The sequence below is a fragment of the Mustela nigripes genome, chromosome 1 (genome assembly GCF_022355385.1).
Source record: "Mustela nigripes isolate SB6536 chromosome 1, MUSNIG.SB6536, whole genome shotgun sequence".
Lineage (NCBI taxonomy): Eukaryota > Metazoa > Chordata > Mammalia > Carnivora > Mustelidae > Mustela > Mustela nigripes.
This window is the reverse complement of record NC_081557.1, coordinates 91,050,314-91,069,881: the sequence shown is the minus strand read 5'-3', so window position 1 is coordinate 91,069,881 and position 19,568 is coordinate 91,050,314. Positions and strand designations below refer to the sequence as shown.

Genomic DNA, 19,568 nt, shown 5'->3' with positions numbered 1-19,568 from the left:
CAATCTGATACCCCCCAAATCCCCACCCCCCCAGGTGGGATATGGGTGACATTCCTCAGGCACTCTCAGGGGCCATAAAGCAAAGGGAAGGACAAACAAACGGCTAATCTACAGAGGTTACAGTCCTGCAAGACAGGACTCTCCTCCAGTTTACAAATGTCTCTGATTTACAAGACAAAAAGCATTCTGGTGAATAACCCAACTTCCAGAAGGAAACTCCCAACTGTCTTAATGTTGATTCTAGAGAGAAAAACCACCTACACTTGACACCGCACAACCTCTGAGATCTTGTAGGTCCTCTTTAGCATAAGAAAGTTCTTTGGAAAACCTCCCTTTCTCCTTACCTCCCCCAACTCCCAAGTATAAAATCAGTTACATCTCACAGCCCTGGAGCAGCTGCACTTCCAGCCACGGTCCCGTCGCTGTGCTTTAATAAAATCACCTTTTTGCACCAAAGATGTCTCAAGAATTCTTTCTTGTCTGTAGGCTCCAGACTTCACCAACATTCAAAAACTACATCACTTGTAATACGTGTTTGCTATTATCACTTAAGACTGTTAAGAATATTCAATTCTGCTATAGAAAATAAGAGAATGAAACAAAGAAGATAGATGACATTAAGTGGAGAGCTTGTGAAACAAGCTAGACCTTGATGAGCAGAACAGGTATCTGCTGATACAAAGAGATGGACCAACTAGGTCAGCATTGAATGGTCACAAGGCACAGGAAACACCAAGCATTTATGAGACACTCAATATTGATAAGATCTTAAATCAGCTATCCCTCTGTGCTCCTCTCTGGCACTCTGTGTTGTCTTCTTCTTCTTCTTCTTCTTCTTTTAAAGATTTTATTTATTTATTTGACAGAGATCACAAGTAGGCAGAGAGGCAGGCAGAGAGAAGAGGAAGCAGGCTCCCCGTTGAGCAGAGAGCCCAATGTGGGGCTCAATCCCAGTGATGAAGTTCTAGAACCTAGGTGAGGTTCGGTGGGCTGAGGTCCAGAGCCAATGACCAAGAAAGAATTCTTGAGACATCTTTGGTGCAAAATGGTGGTTTATTAAAGCATGGGGACAGGACCCATGGGCAGGAAGAACTGCTGCCCCGGGTTTTGAGGGATGGCAGGTTATATACCTTGCGGTTGGGGGGTGGTGGTGAAGGGATGGGAGGTTTCAACGAAGTTTTCATATGTTAAGGAGGGCCTACAAGGTGCTGGGAGGAGGCCTTGCCCTTGTGGCTTGATCAATGTCGTCTTTAGGTCAGCCATTAACATCAAGATAGTTGGGAGATTCTTGGTGGGGTGTTATGATCCTGCTGTCATTTACATTCCCTTCTACCTCAGCCTCCTCCAGTTTCGTTTGTGATGGGGAGGGAGATACTAGGGCTTGAGGAACTGAGAGTTATTTGCCTCTGGAAATTTGTGCCATTGATAAGGTAACCTCCTTGTTTGTAGATCTGTAGGACATCTGTAGAGCAAGGGAGATTCCTGTTCGGCAGAATTGTGATCTCTGCAAGTTAACTATTTATCGTTTTATGGCAGTCAGGGGTGCCTGAGGAATGCTACACATATTATGGAGGGGAGCGGGTGGAGAGGGGGGTGCAAGCCACCAGCTTTTGCTCTGTCTTCAGCCAGCCTCCTGCTCCCTCATCACCAGGACCCTGGGATCATGACCTGAGCTGAAGGCAGAGGCTTTAACCCACTGAGCCACCCAGGAGCCCCAGTGGCACTCTGTGTCTTCTGTCTAAGGTCTTCAGCTAAAATCCAAAGCTGTCCATCATGGTAATTTGCAAGCTTCAGCAATAGCCTAAAATTCTTCCCCTTGGTTCCTACAACAGAGTGTAGATGAGGGAAAGCTCCTGACAGTTCCTGGCTGAGTCTGAAAATAAAACTGACAAAGACAGATGAACAGGAGAAAAATCCTACAGATTTATTTAAGTTTTGTGTGACATGGGAGCCTTCACAAGGAAATGCGAACTCAAAGAAACAGACCTCAGTATTTTAGGCAACATTTGCTGAAGAGTGGACAGTTGTGGAGGAATGATAAATTCATAGTTTACACCGTATACAAGAATCTCCAAATGGTTTAAGGGGTGGAAGAGGCAGGCAAGAGATTATTGGTTTCCATCATGAGTCTTTCAGTACTAATTTGTTGTGTTATTTAGATTAAAAATATAGATTCATTATTAAAATATAAATAAAATTTTTAAGAGAGAAAAAGTTCAGAGCACCTGGGTGGTTCAGTCATTAAGCATCTGCCTTCAGCTCGGGTCATAATCCCAGGGTCCTGGGATCGAGCCCTGTGTGGGGCTCCCTGCTTGATGGAAAGCCTGCTGCTCCCTCTCCCTCTGCCCTGCTTTTGTTCCTGTTCTCATTGTGTCTCTCTCTGTCAAATAAATAAATAAAATCTTTTTTTTAATTAAAAAATAGAGAAAGTCCAAGCATTAACAAAAATATGATGAAAAATAACATTCTTATAATTTTGGGGAGGGCAATTTGAAAATATCTGTCAAAATTTAGCAGCACACATCCTTTGGTCCAGTGACCTCTCTTCTTGGAGCCTATTCTACAGATATACTTGCTGAGAGATATGCGCACATGAATTTCTTGCAGCGTTATTTGAAATAATAACAATAAAAGGTATCTACAACCTAAACGACCACCAGGAGAGGACTGGTTAAATAAATCACAGTACCTCTAGTCAATGGAATATTTTGCAAACAGTACAAAGAAAAAATAAGAAGCTAGAAAATTTGAGATTCCAGATGTCAAGAAATCACAAGTGTGTCTTGGGGAGGACTTGAAGTGGGGTGGAGATAAAGGCCAGAGAATCAAGGTAAGTCAAGAATGTGTGAAGCCAGAGTGAGAAGGATGATGGCCCCTTGGGTATAATTCAAATGTTGGAGGCAGAGAGAAAAGGTACAAACCAGGTGCTTAAGTCACTAGTGAATGTGAATGAATGCTGGAGAGGTAGGTTGGCAAAACCTCAAAAGAGGAAGGGGAGAAAGCCAGAGGCAGGATTTAAGAACTGGCTGTTTATTACAGAATTGATCCAATCAAGCCAAAATGAGTTTGCAGGGAGAGGAAGACAAGAAAGGAAAGAGCAGATGAAGAGTGTTTCCCTAAGCTGGTTACTACTCTGGGCACCTGTCACTCAAAGTATCTTGGGAGATCCTCTGAGGAACCATGTAGAATGCCTTTCAGAAAGGAATCAATCTTCTGAAAGATAGGTTAGGTCATAATCCACTATCTCCTCTCCCATTAGTTCAGGGCTGCTTCTGGGAGCAGTAAGTCTCTTCTGCCCATTCAGAACTGTGCCTGCCCACACAGGCTTTCAGGATGGGACATCAGTGAGCATCAGAAGTGACCACAGAGGGACGCCTGCAGTCATAGATGTGCTAAGGGGATGTGGCATTAGACACCAACAGCATCTGCACAAGGGTTTTCTGTTTGTGCTGGAGAGTGGAAATTCAATGGGCCAGAAGAGACGATGAAGAACAAGGAGCCAAACTTTTTATTCTTGTCCTCCAGGAGATAAGGACATTTGGAGCAAAAGCAAGAAAAGAAGTGTCCTGAGGAAGGAGAGAGAAGAGGAACCAAACTTTCTGCAAGATTAGAGGTATGGGGAAAAGCATTGTATGAAGAGGTTGAGGATTTCAGGCACTCTCTTTTCTGCGGAATTCCAATGGTACCCGGGAAACAGCTGAAAGAGGAACAGTGGGGTAGGGCAGATGTCAGTCAGCTCCGTATGGGGTGCAAGCTCGAATGAATTGTTGCAGCCCTGAATGCACTCAGAAGTGCCCTAAGAGACAGTAGTGAGGGTAAATCATCACCAAAAGCAGAGCTTCTGGCACTGTACATACTCATCCCTTTCAGTGGAAAGAGAAGTGGCCTGGGGTTAGAACATAGATTCATGGACAGTGGTAAATGGCTTAATGTATTGGTCATGGCCCCTTGAATGAGTAAGATTAGAAGCTTGGGGGCAAGGAAGTATGGAGAAGAGGTGTGTGTATACAGACCTATGGGAATCATAAAAGGTGAAGGTTTTTGTGTCAAAGAACACCCACCAGAGGACATCCATCATGGAAGAGACACTACAACACCAAGTAGAAGACAATGACTAAGCCAGCTAGAGTCAACTAGCCTCTGACCTTAGCCATCCCAAAACAGGGACAATGAGGTTATAAATGTAGTCAATGGGAACAATGGTGGAGGTTACACCTGGATACAACAGTAGGCGCTCCCTCTCACTGGGGCTGATCTAGCCACAATTGCTGCCAAAACAGTCCAACGCTGAGGCTCTGGTTTGGGACCACCTCTCCAGGAAACCCATCAGCCACTTCTTGGCAAGTTAATTACATTACGTCCCCTCCAAATCAGACCTGGAAGGGGCTTGATTCATTTCATAGGAATTGATACATATTCTGGGCGTGGGTTTGAGTTTTGAGTTTCTTGCCTGCAAAAGCTACTATCAGAGAGTTCACATACTGTCACATCAGCTCTAGATCTTACATAGCATCACTAGGGACCACAGGACCCACTTTATAACTAAAGTATATGGACATGTCACCATGGGATGCACTGGTACTATCATATCCCTCACCTTCCTGGAGCGGCCAGCTGGTGGATCAATGGAAAAACCTTTTGACAACATAGGTAAGGTATCAGCTCAGAGATGACACCCTGCAGTCTGGAGCACTATGTGTATACATTTTAGATCAATGATTAGAATGCAGTACTGTGTCCTTTAGAAGTATAACACATGCATCCAGGAACTAAGAGTTGTTAGTAGGAGCATCCACGCTTACCGTTACTCCCAGGGAACCATTCAGGAAATGCATCCTTCCTGTCCCCATAACTCTAGACTCTGAGTTTCTAGAGGTCATGGTTTCCAGAAGCAGAATGCTTCCACCAGCATTACACAGCAAGAGTTCTATTGAATTAACCTACACCTGCTCACTATCATGGCCAAGAGATCCTGAGACCAAAAAAAAAAAAAAAAAAAAAAGATTCACTCAGTAGAGCATATGACTCTTAATCTTGGGATTGGGTTTTCAGTCCAAGCCCCACATTGGGCGTAGCACTTACTTTAAAAAAAAAAAAAAATGTGAGAGACGCCTGGGTGTCTCAGCTTGTTAAGCATCTGCCTTCGGCTCAGGTCATGATCCCAGGGTGCTGGGATCAAGCCCCATATCGGGCTCCCTGTTGAGCAGTTCTCCCTCTCCCTCTACGTCTCCCTTTGCTTGTGCTCTCTTGCTCTCTCTGTCAAATAAATAAATAAAATTTTTAAAAAAATTTTTTAAAGAAGATTCACTGTCCCAGCAGAAGGAATCTTTCCTTATCATCAGGAGGAGTCAGGGCTGTAGGGAGCAGGGAGACCTCATACAAAACCCCTGGGTTCACAGCCTGAGAAGGCCAGGTCACCAGGCTCTTGGGGCTCAGACTCCTCAAGCTACGTCTTCCCCTAGGTTAGCAGAAGTGCTAGCTGAGGCTGGGAGCACTCTGGAATGGGTGATAAAGAGGGTGAGGACTACCAGATGGGGCTCCAGAACCGCCGGATAGTGGAACCCTAACGAGCCCCATTAACTTCCCATTTATAGACAAGCGTCCCTGGGAGAAGAAGATACTTCTTCTTCAAGCAGGGTCCTATGAAAGCTGTTTAAGGATAGGGTGAAATGATTGAACAGCAAGTGGGCCAGGGCAGGGCAAGGGGTGAACTGTGTGGGTGCTCCGTGGTGCTGTCCAGGCTCTCCCTTGAGGACTGCTCACTGCTTCTGGGGCCTTGTGTCCCCCGGGGGCTCTCAGCTGAGCTCTTTCACAGCTCAGCAGTTCTCAACAGAAGCTGCTGCCTTGCCCAAGTCCTTACCCCCTTCCTGAGAATGATTCATATCCACGACTAGATGATGTGCCCATTGCCTCAATTCCAGACCATCCTGGGAGGTCATCCCAGGCTGAGAGCTCTCTGTGGGATTGGCCGAGCTCTCTGCTGCTACCCTGACTTAGTTCACCTTCCCCCCACCCCGCAGCCCCCAATCCTGCTTCCTGCCCCTGCACCCCCTCGGTAGGCCTCCTACACACAAATCTTCAAAATTTGCTTCCCAGAGAACCCGAACAGTGGCAGTGTGTGTTCAGAGAAAAGAAGGGAACCACCAGAAGAAACCAGTGCACGAAGCTAAAAGTGGTTTTCTCTCGGGAGAGGAACAGGGCTGAGGTGAGGAGGGGCAGGAGACTGGTCGTTATGTCCCCTTCTGTGCGCTTCTGTCATTAAAATCTTTGTTCACTTAAATATTTTGTTTTTTTCTTAAGATTTTACTGTTTATTTGACAGAGGCACACAGTGAGAGGGAACACAAGCAGGGGGAGTGGGAGAGGGAGAAGCAGGCTTCCCAGAGCAGGGAGCCCCATGCGGGGCTCGATTCCAGGACTCTGGGATCATGACCTAAGCCAAAGGCAGACACTTAACAACTGAGTGATCCAGGTGCCCCAGATGTTTTTAATTTAAAGAATTCGATACTATCCTTCTCCTGTTCTAAACCTCTCCATTGTTTCCCACTGCATTTAGAATAACCCTTGAGAATTGTTAACATGGCTCACAATTTCTCCCTGCCTGGCGCTTGTGGAGTTTCCTACCTCACTCTCTCTGTTAGCGCCCTTCTGGACTTATACTTTCTCAAATGGGCCTGTCTTCCTAACCTGGGCTTCAAACACGCCTGTCTCTGCCTGGAATGTATTAGCCGTCCTCACTCAACCTGGTTCACTCCTCTTCCGGCCGTCGGATTTCTACTTGGGTGTCAGTTTCTCAAGGAGAACTTCTCGGCCCCTCAAACTGTTTTAGTCACCCCTTTATCATTCCCACAGCACCTGTAGGAATGCACCTGACATTGGATCCAGTAGAACTTAAAATAGTTTGCAAAGTGGGAGGGTACTTAAAATAATGAGAAATTATTGGCGCCTGGGTGGCTCAGCGGGTTAAGCCTCTGCCTTCAGCTCAGGTCACGATCTCAGGGTCCTGGGATCAAGCCTCGGATCAGGCTCTCTGCTCAGCAGGGAGCCTGCTTCCCCCTCTCTCTCTGCCTGCCTCTCTGCCTACTTGTGATCTCTGTCTGTCAAATAAATAAATAAAATCTTAGAAAAAAAAATAAAGAAAGGCTGTATCAATATACACTGAAATCACCAGATTTTGAGGCTGTCACCTTTTACCCTTTCCAACACTGAATGTTGTGTTTTAAAATATTTTTGTAAAAAGGAATGTATATTTTTGTAAATATTATAGGCCAGAAAGGGCGGGGGGGATCTCATGGTTTTAAGCCAATGTGTATTTTCAAGTCAATGGGCTTTGTTAATGAGACATCTGCACCTTGCCATTCCATGATGCGCACACCACAAAGACAGCCAGGGGGCGCCCGTCCGGCTCAGTCCATGGAGCTGGCAAATCTTGGTATCAGGGCTGTATGTTCAGGCCCCACATTGTGTGTAGAGACTACTTAAAAATAAGATCTTTAGGGGCACGTGGGTGGCTCAGTCAGTTAAGCATCTGCCTTTGGCTCAGGTCTAGGTCTGGCTCTGGCGTCCTGGTTTAGGGCCCAGAGGTGGGCTTCCTGCTCAGCGGAGAGTCTGTTTCTCCCTCTCCCTTTGCATCTCTCCCCTGCTCATGCTTGCCTTCTCACACCCTTTCACTCTCTCAAATAAATCAATAAGATCTTTAAAAAAATAAATAAAATAAAATCTTTTAAACAAACAAACAAATATCCGGGTACCTGGGTGGCTCAGATGGTTGAGCATCTGCCTTCGACTCAGGTCATGACCTCAGGGTCCTGGAACTCAGTCCCGTGTCGGGGGTCCCTGGCCAGTGGGGAGTCTGCTTCTCCCTCTGTCCCTCCCCTGCTTGTGCATTCTGTGTCTGTCTCTCTGTCTCTCAAATGAATAAATAAAAAAGAAAAAAAAAAAGCAAATATTCAGTGCTCCCCCTCCTTGTCGCAATTTCTTTGGGGGGCGGGATATTGGCAAAGGGAGTCCCAGCCATGGCATTAGCACCGCGCCAGGCTCCGCACGGTGAAACTGCAGGTATTTCTCATCCTCCCTCTAGGTCTTGTCACAGCCCCGTCGCTTTTGTGCTATGGGAAGATATGGGGCCCATCGCTCCCCAGCCAACCCAGGTGGCTGCCTCTGCCTCGAACGTTTCCAAGTGACGTAGAACCCTACAGGCCCAGAGGCCCCTCCACACTTCCTGTGTGGGGTTCAGAACCTTGCCTCCCCTCCCAGCCTTAGGCGCCTGCTTCGGAAAATGGTGAGTCTCCCTCTAACGGGTCCCCTTTTTCATCCCGGTGTTGGAACAATGACCTCAGGGTCCTCACCTTCAGCAGGGGTTTTGGGAAAGTCCTCTCTGGTTTCTTTTTCAGAAGTAATAAGCCGCCGGCCTCCGCCATCTTAGGTAGAGCAAGGGTCCGTCGAGTGAGAGAAGGATGCAGCCGGGGAACCTCTGGAGAATTCTGGGACTCTGTCTCTTATTAGGTGAGTAGGATGAAAGGAGAAAGGGTGGTATTTTTCCAGACTGTGGGAAGGCTCACAGCCGACCTTGATGCTGCCCGGTGGTCCCACAGAGGCTCATTTACCAGAAGATATAAGGAATGTTTTGTGTGACATTAGGGCTCTGGGATCTAAGACTGCAGGCTAATGAGAAAGATGCACAGGAGGGTCTTCAGGGAGCAAAGAAAAACATTTGGGATCATAGCTTTTGAAAGCAGAGAAGTCTCTCTGCGTCCAAGAACAAGTTCGTTCATCAGTGAATGACCCAGGCTTTAAGAACTGACATAAAAGAGATTAGAAGAGCTAATCTCCACCCCTCCTTGTAAGGAGAGCAGATAGTTGGACTGGAACCGTGCAGGGGAATCCTTGATCCCTGAGACTATACATGCCTCGTAACCCTCAGTCCCTTTCTGATGACCAAGAGCTTTCAATTAATTTAGTCCTTTTGAAGCAAGAGAGAGTATAAGTTGATAAATAACCAAAAGCAATTCCACAACCCATAGGAGAAAAGATTTTTTTAAAAGTTGCCGTTTATTAAGTGCCAGAGATTGTATAAAGAAAAAAATTCTTTGCATGTGTCAACTAATTGAATTCTTACCTCCATCTTGGAAGGTAAACGTTCCATCCCTTACTTCACAGACAAAGAAACTGACACACAAAGATAGTAAATAACTTGTTTAAAGCCACACAGCTAGTAAGGGCAAAAGCTGACCCAGGGAACAGCACCGGCTGTCTACACGTGGCTACATGGTCTGAAATGGCTCAGGTTTTATTTCAGCAGCTTAGACAAGGCGACCCTCCCGTTGCTGGGGCTCCTTTGTCAGAGCCAGGGCCCCGATGTCTCCACTAACTGCCTGGCTGTGCATCCCAGGAGGGAAGCCTCACACACATCTCCCAGCATCCTGCAACTTCTACCTCAGCAGGACTGGAATGATGGGGCTTACAACTCCCATTGATAACAAGCTCTTGGGTTTCTCCATCTGCAACTGGTCCAAGGAAAACATTCTGAGCTTGTCAAGGGGCAGAATGTGACCCCTGCAGGGAGTGGTCAGGCATTTTCTTAGAGGCTTATAACATCAACTCTGCTTTCCCAGGGTGGAGGGGGTAGGGAAGGTAGAGAGAGACCGGACATCAAAGTCCCAAGCACCCCTCAAGATCTGGCATCATGAGGTGTGCCCCCTCTGCTCTGGAAATGGATGGGCGCTGGGCGGGAAGAGGGGCCTCACTCCATGTAGAGGCTGTTGGTAAAAGGGAGGTCCAGGTATACGGAAAACTTCGAGGCCACATCAGGGAAACTGGTCATCACAATGAATCCAAGTTATTGCTGAGTGAGGAGCCCAGGCTTTTCCACACACAGGCTCTACTTGATGAGTAAGGGGAATATCAGATATCTTCGTCTCTGAGTCAAGCAGAAAACAAATGGAAAAACTGAACAATCAGGCCAACCAGAGCCTGAGACAGAGTGAGAATCTCAACGTGTGTGCCTAACTGAGAGCTTGTTTTTCTTCCACAGTCTGATTTTCAAAATGGAGGCTTGGCTGCAAAATTCTTTTGCTGTTTCTCCAGTGGCTCAAAAAGTAGCCTTAACTTTTTCTAACTCCTGTGTGTCAGATATTGAGTGTTCGTGTTTAATGCTAGATGCTTCTTTGTTTTGTTTTGTCCCAGCTGATTGGGAACCCCTGGTCCGTACCTGGCAGTACATGTCACTTACCTGGGGTACAGGAATGAGTATGATCAGGGGATGGTTGGGAATGACTCTAGCTGTTCAGAAACGGTGAGACCAAACCACATCACTTTCTCTGCTTGGAATTTCAGGGGCCCACAACGTTTACTAACTCCTTTTTTTTTTTTTTTTTTTTTAAATTTTCTAGTTGGAGCTTGGGGGCAGGAAGAAGGTAAGATACGCTTTCTTTCCTTGTTATGAAATCAACCTGGCATTCTTTGTTTTTATGAACGGAGCTTTCTCTAAGACCACCCTCCACACACACACACACACACACACACACACACACAGCTTCTCCAGACACCCGTAAAAGGAGTTTCATGTTCTCTTTTGCCTTTTCCCGATCAGTCTAGAGATACAGTTCTAGCCCAGAAGAGGATAAGCAATGGAGATCACAGGAAATACAAGTCTTAACCATTCAAAAGGAAAAAAATCAAGACTGTTGAGTTGAATGTGCCAAAAGTTTCTTTTGTTTGCATTTCGTATTTGATGTGGGCTTTTGTAGAGGGAATGAACATATGCGTGGGGACGTGGGAACTAAGCCTCTGGGGCATCATCTAGGTGTACCTTTTAGAGTCACATGTCTAAATGCTCTGGATGTGTGTGCATGTACATTCGTATGTGCACACAAGTGTGAGTACGCCTGGCCTAGATAGACTTCCCGATCAGAGAGGTAGAGGCAGGAGTGTCCCAACATTGGAAGGCTTTCTGCTCAATCAGCTCCTCTGAGCTGAGTGACCCAGTTTTGTGTTTAAAGGTGGCTACCGGGCCCGTCTACACACTGTGACACTGCCCCACTGGCAATGTTTTTAGAATCCTTTTTTTTTTTCCTTTTTTATCCTGTAGCATGCTTTAATGCTACCTTATGTCGAGAGCACTTGTGTGTTTCAGGGTAACTAATCTCTTCTGCATGCTTCTGCCAATTAGAATTGATTTTTCTTCATCATTGCTTTACATGCAATAAGTATCTTCTTGTTTCCCTGGGTTTATTGAGATGTAATTGACATATAACACAATGTAAGTTTAAGGTGTATGATGCAATCATTGATATTGCAAAATTACTACTTAGGATCCATTTTTGTAAATTGCCATTATTTGTTTAAGGTAGGGTGTAGGGCCCCAAATGGCTTTTCCTGTACAGCTGGGAGGAATTTGAAGATCCATTATTTTCCTCTTTTTTGTTAATTTAGAAAATTACATTTCATTTTTTCTAATTTTTTAAGATTTTTTTTCTTAAGATTTTATTTATTTATTTGACAGACAGAGATCACAAGTAGGCAGAGAGGCAGGCAGAGAAAGTGGAGGAAGCAGGCTCCCTGCCTGAGCAAAGAACCCGATGCGGGGCTCGATCGCAGGACTCTGAGATTATGACCCGAGCCGAAGGCAGAGGCTTAACCCACTGAGCCACAGAGGCACCCCAAGACTTTTTTTAAAGAAACCTCCACACCCAATGTGGGGCTCAAACTTACAACCCCAAGATCAAGAGTCCCACATTCTTTCAACCGAGCCAGCCAGGCTCCCCAAAAAATCACATTTTAATACTGTAAGAGAATTTGAAAGTTAATATAAACTTGTCCATAATCATTTCACCTGTCATAAACATTGCTGACAGGCTGATCCAGTGCCACAATGCAGTCTTTTTTCTGCACAATGTTGCATTAGTTTCAGAAGGTTCTAACCCAAGGGAGCAGGATCTGGTCTCAAGAGCTGACACAAGTGTAGCTAATAGTGACTTATCATTTCCTTTTAAGATACAGAGAGAACTTCCGGTAAGAGGATTTTCACTCTACACCATCCCTTTTCAAATGTGGAACAAAATGGTATGGAGGACAATCATAGTAATAAACACTGAGAACCAGAACTACCAGAGGAAAAATACAATTGTCTATCGGTAGGATCTGTATGAAATGTGCCTATGTCTGTCTCTATCATGGATCCCTGAGCATGCTTTCAGGGAAGAAAACAAATGTGGGTGTGAGTGGGAGTTCACCACTGAATTTTCATGCAAATCACGAGTTCATTGAGGGCACAGATGGCGTCTTATTTACCTGGCCCAGGGCCTGGCACATAGTAGGTGCCCAGCAAACATTTTTTGAATGAGTAAGTGATCACTAATTCCCTTTCTTCAAGAAGCTGATGGTCTTGTGCAAGAGACAAATAATCGATAACACAGTGTGTTGTGTGCTGTGACACAGGTAAAACAAGCTATAAAAATAGCAGTGGACAGCTCTTCGGAGGAGGGCTGGGAAAGCCTCCCCACAGGTTATTCTTGAGCTGAGTGTTAAAGGATAAGCTTTGGGATGCTGTAGTGGCTTAGTCAGTTAAGTGTCTGACTCTTGATTTCAACTTGGGCCATGACTCCAGGGTCATGAGATCGAGGCCTATATCAGGGTCCCTCCCTGCTTACATGCACTCTCTCTTTCTATCTCTCTCTAAGTAATAATAATAAAGGATGAACTTGTATTTTAGAAAGAAGGATATTTTAGGCAGAGGAGCTAAGGCTGTGTAGTGTAAGGTTAAGAAGCTAGACAGCCGTACTTGAATCCTGGATCAACTTCTTATTCGTTGAGTATCTGAATAATTTACTTCACTCTTCTGTGCTATAACATCACTGTGTATAAAATGGAAATGATAATGACACCTAGTTTGTAAGGTTGTGTTAAGGATGGAGTAAGCGATTCACTTAGAACATGATCTGACATAGAGAAGCAATGGGTGAATTTTCATTATTATTATATGGGAAGCATGCCGACTAGGTAATAAGCAGTAGAGTTTATTAAGCATGCATATTCTAGGTATTTATTGCCCTGAATATTTTACCTGAAATTTCTCATTTAATTCTCCTAATGTCCCTATATTACAGACAAGGAAACCAAGGTTTAGAAATAAATAGTCCAAACACCGAGATAAATATAAACGCAGATTTAGTTGATACTGAAGTTCATTTTCTTTTTTTTTTCTTTTTTTTAGATTTTATTTATTTATTTGACACAGAGAGAGAGAGAGATCACAGGTAGGCAGAGAGGCAGGCAGAGAAAGAGGGGGAAGCAGGCTCTCTGCTGAGCAGAGAGCCCGATGTGGGGCTCCATCCCAGGACTCTGGGATCATGACCTGAGCTGAAGGCAGAGGCTTTAACCCACTGAGCCACCCAGGTGCTCCTGAAGTTCATTTTCTTAACCATCATGAATCTCTGTCTCTGGATGTGTATCAAGTCTTTGTGAGATTTCAAACTACTTCTAGGCACAGACATCCAGGCCCTCATCTGAACATATATGTCTAAGCTTCGCTACCAAATTCTGTGCTGATAAAATTCCTGAGCAATTTTCTTTGCATTCTTTGCATTTCTTTTTCAAACAAACACACCAAGCAGAGTGAAATGTCTATTTACTTTTTAAAAAAAAAAAGATTTCATTTATTTGTTTGACAGACAGAGATCACAAGTAGGCAGAGAGGCAGGCAGAGAGAGAGAGAAGAGGAAGCAGGCCCCCCGCTAAGCAGAGAGCCCAATGCAGGGCTCAATCCCAGGATCCTGGGATCATGACCTGAACCAAAGGCAGAGGCTTTAATCCACTGAGCCACCCAAGCACCCCGTCTATTTACTTTTAAATGGTTTTATTTATTATTTCTGGCTTCTTTAACATCACCAAGAAATAGCAGTATTGAAAATTATTTCTAAGTCAAAATAATATCAACTACCTATGTCGTTATACTCAACCCCCAATTATTAGCAGATAGATAAATCTGAAGAATGACTTGTTTACCATCCCGTGTGATCTCAGCCAGAAAGGGGCCTGAGCAATTGGGTCAGAACTCAGTTCTGTTCTCCATCATAGCAGGACTCCAAGAAGGAAAGGAAGAAAGTAACTGACATTTTTCTTTAAGCATCTGCTATGTACCATTCATTTTTTTTTTAAGATTTTATTTATTTATTTGACAGAGAAAGAGAGAATACAAGGAGGGGGAAAGGCTGAGGGAAAAGGAGAAGCAGGCTCCCCGCAGAGTAGAGGAAGCCCCATGTGGGACTCGATCCCAGGACTCTGGGACCATGACCTGAGCCAAAGGCAGTGGCTCAACCAGCTGAGCCACCCAGGTGCCCCTGTACCATTCATTTTTGCCAGCATAATCCATCTCATACTTGCAAATATCCTGTGAGGTGGGTGTTTCATCTCCATTTCCCAGATGAATAAACTGAGGCTCAGAGAAATTCAGTGACTTGTCCTCAGACACACAGCCTAAGGCAGATCTGGGATTCAAACACAGGGCTTTGGATGCAGTCCAGTGCTCTGTTCGCAACAGCATTCTGTAGCGAAAAGCTCCCAACGGGGAGAGCGCTGTCTCTGAGCATCACCACCTCTCCTGTCTTCCAGCTGCCACATCCAGGCCTCAGCATGTCTAGTGCCACCCTGTGTCCTGGCCACAAGTCTTCCAGAAAACAAGGATGCACCCCAGCCGCACCTCCCAGGACAACAGTGCCTGCTCTGGGGAATGTGCCTGGGTCCCTAAATTATACTAGTGGATTTCAGTTGTCCACACCAAAAGTGCCTCCCTCTAACCAAAATAATCAAGAGTTGATTATATGTAGGAGATGGTTCAACATAAAGCCAGTTTTTATTGGAAGAGCCATTCCCTTCAAATGAGTACAGTCCTTTACCTAATTCAAGGGCAGTAAAAGAAAAGTGGTGTAAAATAAAGAGAAGGGTGTTTGATCTCCACTATGAGGGATTCTCTTGATTATCAGCGAGAATTTCCAAATGGTGAAAAATAGGTAAGGCCAAGAATCAGTGGCTCAAAGATCTTGCAAAGGTGAGTGAAGGTCTTTATCTCTGAGAAGACCCTTTCATGTCTACCCAGAATACAGTTCTTGCTCATGTAAGAGGCTGAGCTTGAAGACTTCTAGAATTTTTCAACTTCAGGCTTCTAAGACTTTCTGAGCTTCAACAGACTGGGATCAAGGGGCACATGCTGGTGCACTTTCGATGTGATGAAACTCGACAGCCTCAATGAGCATACCTCACCTTCAAGGCTTGGGGCTCCACAAAGGATGGGCCTTCTTGGGAGGTTCTTGGGGATAATGTCTAGTCCCACTTGAAAATTTTTATCTACAATTTAAACTTAAGCCAAGGTTATTTTCTTACAGTGCTTTCCTTTTCTCGCGTTCAGGTGAATCAACAGGTTCACCTCCAGAGAAATCGAAGTTTCTCTGTCTTTCATGTAGGCCTTGAGGGTGCTGTTGAGTGGACGAAGGAGAAGGAATTGGTTGGGAGAGATTATCCCCAAGAACTGAGGTCCTTCTAATTCCTATTTGGGAAATATTCTCAAATGGACTTTTCTAGGCTTTCCTTTACTTCCCTCCTCCCCTTCCCAAGCCCCCAGGTCCATGCCTAAACTCTGAAGTCACCTTCCAAAGGTTCTCTGCTTCCTCTTCTCCTTCAGAGCCCCTCTTTCATATGTCCTAGCCAGCAGAGCTCCCCTTTGACAAGACTATCTCCGACCTGGACGACAGATGACCTTCTGCATCTGGTTGGTTCTTCTGTTCCTAATCTGCCTTTGCCAAAATTTTACTAGTTTCTCTCTCCAATTTCTCTTTTCTTCTCTCCTGTTTCCCAGGTTATAAAGTCTCCATCTCTGGAACTATGGTAGTGCTGACATGCCCTGAGGAGGTTGATACCAACAGTATAACATGGGAAAAAAATGGTGAAGCAATAAAAGGAGCTAATGAAAGGCAGTACACTATGCATACATTTTCAGAAGTGGAAGACAGTGGTTCTTATACCTGCTTTTCAGACAAATTGAAGAAGAACTCTCTCTACCTGAAAGCAAGAGGTAATATAGGTCCCCAGAGCATACACCATGGGACACCCTAGAAAGGGCCATTTCAAGAGGGTATTCTCAATCATTTCTCCTACTGTACCTCACAGTCCCCTGGCATCTTTGTGCTTTTCTTATACTCAATCCTGAGACTCTCAGGGGCCTCACAGCATCAGTGTTTTCTGAAATATGGATTAAACACCAACATGGAGTCGACTGGGAAAGCCCAGACCACACTCGATCTAAAATGACAGCTTTCCAAGAGAAGGGATTGTGTCGTTTACATTATATTGAACCCAGAATTACGGCACGTCAATATGGGTTTATCTGGTGCTTTATCCAGAGATCAGTTCTGCAGAAGGATTTGCAAAGCTGCTATGATAGTGTCTTAAACTAAGGCATAATAATGATAGCTAACATTATTTTTAAGCACTTTACCAAACACGTGCCAGGGAATTTTTTCATGTAATCCTCTCAACAACCATGATTTAAGTACTATTTGATTCCCATTTTTTTTTAAGATTTTATTTATTTATTTATTTATTTACTTACTTACTTACTTACTTATTTGAGAGCAAGGGAGCATGAGCACAGGGCAGGGAGAGGGGGAAGCAAGCTCTATCCCAGGACCCCGGGATCATGACCTGAGCTGAAGGCAGACACTTAAGCACCCAGGCACCCCTATCTTATTCCCATTTTATACAAGGGGAAACAGAAGCTAGTGCCTGAAGGAGCTGGGACTCGAACCCAGGACTGTCTGACTCCAGAGCCTCTCCCCATAACCTTCACTCTTTGCTTGGTGTTACAAACATTGAAAGGTCCAGCTCTGGCTGTGGCAAGCATGTGAGTAGTAAAGGGAGAATCGCCTTTATTTGTTCCTTGCTAGTCTCTACCATCCTTGTGTCTTCTTTGCTTGATGATTTCTCGTCCTCTCCCCCATATCTCTGTCCCCTGCAGTGTGTAAGAACTGCATAGAGGTGAGTCCGATGGCGGTGGCTGCAATCCTCGTCACTGACATCTGCATTACTCTGGGCTTGCTTCTGCTGGTCTATTACTGGAGCAAGAATAGGAAGGCCAATGCCACAACCGTGATGAGAGCAAAAGGCGCTGGCGGCAGGACTAGGGGTAAGAGTTAAATTGAAAGAGAATCTTGCCAAAGGGGATGTCCAGCCTAGGCCAGGATGGGTGGCGAGTCCACAGCCAGCTCAAGGCAGCTCCCATAGAACATTTCCTGTGTGACCAACCTCTGGACACAGGGGATCACATCTCAGATTGCTTCTCTCTATCCTGCCCGAAAGAGATACAAGAAGTACATTAACAAGATGGCTGCGGGTGTTCTGGAGTAATGAGATTCCGATTCCACCCCACCCCCCCAACCCAGTCTATGGGGAGAGAGACTCTGGGATCTTAGTTTCTGCCTGTTCCCTTCCCTTACCCATAGAATAGGGACACATGGAAGGACTTTGAGCTGAGGAAAGTCATAAAATGATAAAAAGACTATGGAAGTGGTTAGAGATGGGGGATTAAAGGAAACAGGAGATGAAGTGGCCAAGATGGAGAAAGGGAGGCCTAGAGGAGAGAACGAAGGGGGTTGCCATCCCGCCCAAATCAGGATCTTGTGGCCACCAGATGGGTGTTCCCTTGGGGGAACTAATCACTTCCCCTCCATCCTCTGCAGGACAAAACAAGGAGAAGCCACCACCTGTTCCCAATCCGGACTATGAGGTACCAAGGGATAGAGAGGGGGAGGGGATCTTTCTAGAAGAGAAGGGGACCAGCGGGACAGTCTATCTGGCTGGCCGGACACTTGGAAGCCCCTCGCTCAGGGCTCCCAGACAAGCTATGCTGTGCCTGCGTCTGCCTCCTTCCAAGCAGAGCAGGGCCGTTTCCAAGGCTGCGTGGCTTCTACACCCAAGGCATGTTGGGGAGGAGGGGTGACACCCTCTTTCTGGGGCTTATCCGCTAGCGGGGATACAGTGTGGGGAATACCATATCCACACACTCTAACATGGTCAATTCAGGACTGAGGTCCCCCCTCCATGCACTGGTGCAGACACACGGGTTGTAAAAATATTAAAGTTCTTCATTGGTAAATAGCCCCCAGCTTCCTGCCCCCCTCTCCCAAAACACACACACACAGCCAGACATCACAGCCTCTCTCCCACTAGACTGCCTCTCGATATGACAACTAAAGAGTTAATGCCTGGCATGCAGGGAACCTCCGTGATTGTCTCGGTGGGATGGTGTGTGTATGTGCCCTACCAGTTGTTACATATCAGGACTTTCACACCTGAACAAACTCCCAGATATTGACTGAGCGTGTGATAGCCACTTTCATATAAGTGACTTCATTTCATCCTGGCAAATGCCCTGGGGCATTTGAAGGGGTCTTGAGATTCCCATTTTTGAGATGGGAAGGTTGAGGCTCCCAGAAAGTAACAGGTTCATATCTGGCCCCAGTGGGGGCTCAGGTTAGAATTTGAGCCTGCCTCCTAACTCCTAGTGCCAGGTCCTTTCTGGGACTCTAAAGCTAGATCTCCAGGGGGCCCTCCGTTCTTGGGAACTATTTCCTCCAGCCCTGCTGACCACAATCTCTCTGTTCCACCCCAGCCCATCCGGAAAGGCCAGCAGGACCTGTATTCCGGCCTGAATCAGAGAGGCATCTGACGGCTCCTGAGGACACAGCCTCCTCCAGGCCCAGGTCTGGCTTCTCCAGGGCCTGCTACTCCCTGTGCCCTGGGTAAATCCTGGACCCCAGAAGAGAATTGTTCCTCTGCCTTCTGGAGAACTCACACCGTGCACCCTTGTCCCCAGCTTCCTCCATCCTCCCTCCTGTGCTGACACGCAGTCCTAGACTATCTCTGCCTCATTATCCCGTGAGACATAACGCACCCACACCCGGACTGCCCTCTGGTCTGGGCACTATTTCTGTCATTCACCCCCACCGTCACCTGTTCCTTCCTACCCTGCGGGAAATGTCCCTGCTCCTTTCCCTTCCCTGGGCAGAACATGGCCCCTGTCCCTAACTATTCCGTCTACCTCTCTGTTTTTCCAGATCTCTCTTTGGCACCCCTTTGTGGGGATGGACTGGGTAACTCTGGCAGGGCTCCTGCCGCATTCGCAGACCCTGGCCCAGAGCTAACCCCTTACTTCCTACCCCAGGCCCTTGCATGAATACGCTAGGCTCCCTGTCAGCTGAGAGAGAAAAGAAATAAAGTGTATTTGGGCTGAAAGAGTTGCTGTCCCTCTTTTCTGGGATGCCCTCAGAGGCTGCCTTGTTTCCTCATGTCCTTTGCCTCAGTTGCCCTGCTATGATCCCTCAAGCAAGTGCTACCTGTTTTCACAGCATTAGCTCCCACTGTCTCTCGAGAGGGTGTTAGGGAATAAATTAAAAAAGAGAGAGAGAGACAAGGGGGGGAAATGGTCCTCTGACTCACTTCTGTTGGAGAAAAACACCAAGGATGGCAGAGAGTGATTGACCGGTCTCCGATGAGGTGGTCAGTTCAGAAAACAGAGGA

The 19,568-nt window shown here is 46.0% G+C and overlaps 1 protein-coding gene across 2 annotated transcripts; it reads left to right on the top strand.

The window, feature by feature from the left end:
- Nucleotides 1–8,201: 8,201 nt before the first annotated feature.
- Nucleotides 8,202–19,285, top strand: LOC132027477 (T-cell surface glycoprotein CD3 epsilon chain). 2 transcript variants are annotated; one of them, XM_059416312.1, is made up of 8 exons: nucleotides 8,202–8,280; nucleotides 8,393–8,504; nucleotides 10,391–10,414; nucleotides 11,994–12,011; nucleotides 15,850–16,065; nucleotides 17,008–17,175; nucleotides 17,729–17,775; nucleotides 18,661–19,285. In XM_059416312.1, exons 2-8 carry the CDS (start codon nucleotides 8,456–8,458, stop codon nucleotides 18,715–18,717), a joined length of 579 nt encoding a protein of 192 aa, XP_059272295.1. In that variant the 5' UTR covers nucleotides 8,202–8,280; nucleotides 8,393–8,455; the 3' UTR covers nucleotides 18,718–19,285. The 2 variants fall into 2 exon arrangements, with proteins under 2 accessions (XP_059272295.1, XP_059272298.1); XM_059416315.1 differs by lacking the exon at nucleotides 11,994–12,011.
- The last annotated feature ends 283 nt before the right edge of the window (nucleotides 19,286–19,568 follow it).